The sequence below is a fragment of the Helianthus annuus genome, chromosome 8, assembly GCF_002127325.2.
Source record: "Helianthus annuus cultivar XRQ/B chromosome 8, HanXRQr2.0-SUNRISE, whole genome shotgun sequence".
In the NCBI taxonomy this organism is placed as follows: Eukaryota; Viridiplantae; Streptophyta; class Magnoliopsida; order Asterales; family Asteraceae; genus Helianthus; species Helianthus annuus.
Window position 1 is genome coordinate 60,598,088 of NC_035440.2, and position 2,254 is coordinate 60,600,341.

Here is a 2,254-nt window from a genome sequence, read left to right on the forward strand (position 1 = left end):
GAAGTTAACGGTCCATACCATCGTCAACAACCCCCATGGGGAGTAAATGACCGTTTTAGGCCGATGGTCACCGACAATGACTCTCCAATAGTTTGTGAAAGAAGGATGTTCGATTGCAAGCCCCACTACATCAACATACTTCCCCACTTTAATGGGAAGTCTAATGATGAACCATACACTCATTTGGCGGAGTTTTCGTCTATATGTAGTACTATTGGAGGGCATCATTTTGCATTGGAAGAGGTCAAGCTTCGGTTATTTCAATTTTCGTTAAAGGATAAGGCGAAACAATGGTTCCTCACACTTCCGGCGAATAGTATTCGTACATGGGGCGAAATGCAACAAGTTTTTCTTGATGAGTATTATTCGATGGCGAAGACCGATGATGCTAGAGATGAAATTAGGTCTTTTCGCCAACTTTCGAGCGAACCATTGCACGAAGCATTCACCCAATACAAGGAACTAATTCAGAAGTGCCCACATCATCAAATTGAAAAGTGGGAGTTGGTTAAATGTTTTGTGCGAGGGTTGGATGATGAGACATGGAACCACCTTGAATCGACGAGTAATGGAACTTTGTTGAGTAATCACGAGGACAATGATTGGGAGTTCCTCGAGAGGATGAGCAAAAGGTCAAAGGTGAAAGAATCGGCCGACCGAGCCAAAAAGCACTCTACCTCAAGGTCTTGGCCCGATTGCGATGCGAGTTCTAAGGATCGGATTGAAACGTTGGAACGGGAGTTGGCCCGCATGAAGAAAAAAGAAGTGGGTGCGGTGCAATACACCGTATGTGAAGAATGCGGCGACATCGGTCACCGGACCGAGAATTGTCAAGCCACTGTGGCTGTGAATCAAGTGTATGGAGACCGGAGGAAATACGATATGAACTCCAACACTTACCACCCCGGATTGAGGAACCATCCTAACTTTAGGTATGGTAATGCCTCCAACCAAATGAACCCGAATTTCTAATCGGGAAATCAAGGTGGTTATTCGCACCAAACTCGCCAAGGAGGTAAGCAAGGGTATCAAAACCGTGAAAGCAATTATCAACGTGGTTACAACCAAAGTGGAAATGGGGGTGGTGCTTCAAACTCTCAAGGTGATGATTCATTAAACTCTAAACTTGATGCCATTATGAATGCTATCAACCATTCAAATCAAGAGATGAAGAAAGAGTTTGAGGGACGTGATAAATCCCATTAGGCGCTGGAGAAGCAAGTGGGGCAACTTGCACAAGATATGGCTCAGATTCGTGGAAGCGGAGGAGGACTTCCAAGTGACACTACAGTGAACCTGAAGCATCAAGGTTCTAGCACAAGCAACGTAAGGAATGCACGCGTTAGCGCGGTAAGTATTCTTTCAAATGATGAAGTTTGTAGTGTTGAAAGCATTCCACCACCACAATTCGTTGATTGTGTAGTGGAAGATATAAGTGATGAGCAAGAAAATGAAAATAAACAAGAAACGATTTCACAAAGTACAATTGAAAATGTAACTAAAAAGGCTTTTTGTGAAAATTGTTTAAATCAACTTATCCCGCTTAATACATCGAAAAGGGAAGAACGGTGCCCACCAAAGGACGAGGAGTGGGAAAATTTTAAACAAGCTAAAATTAATTTGCCGTTACTTGATGACATTAAAAAGGTTCTGGCTCATGTGGAATGCTTGAAAGAGTTGAGCATTGAAAAACGACACAATATATTACCCGAACCGATTGATTTGGTATCAAATGTTAGTGCCGTTTTATCAAGTGCGCTCCCCCCAAAAGCTCAAGATCCACGAGATCCTCTTATTCCAATTCAAATTGGATCATTTAAAATTGAGAGGGCGCTCCTCGATCTTGGAGCTTGTGTGAGCATTTTACCCGGGAGTTTGTATGACCAATACGATTTTGGTCCATTAAAAAAATCTGATACTCCAGTGGTATTGGCCGATCAGACTCCCATGCATCCAAGGGGGATGGTGGAAGATGTGATTGTTAAGGTGGATGATTGCTACTACCCAGTTGACTTTTTGGTAGTAGACTATGTTGGGTGTGTTGAGGACACCCAATCGATAGTTATACTAGGTAGACCGTTCCTGGAAACTGCTAATGCCATAATAAATTGTGCAACGGGAACGGTAAGCATGAAATTTGGGGACCGAGAATTAAATTTAAATGTTTTTCCAAATTTCACTAACCCGCTCGGTGAGGATAAGTGTCCTAAAAAGGACATGAATCCAAACAAAAAGGTATGTGCTATGGTTGGTA

At 42.7% G+C, this 2,254-nt stretch overlaps 1 protein-coding gene across 1 annotated transcript; it reads left to right on the forward strand.

The window, feature by feature from the left end:
- The first annotated feature begins 63 nt into the window (after positions 1-63).
- Positions 64-972, forward strand: LOC110870105. Its single transcript, XM_022119303.1, has one exon. It carries the CDS (start codon positions 64-66, stop codon positions 970-972), a length of 909 nt encoding a protein of 302 aa, XP_021974995.1.
- The last annotated feature ends 1,282 nt before the right edge of the window (positions 973-2,254 follow it).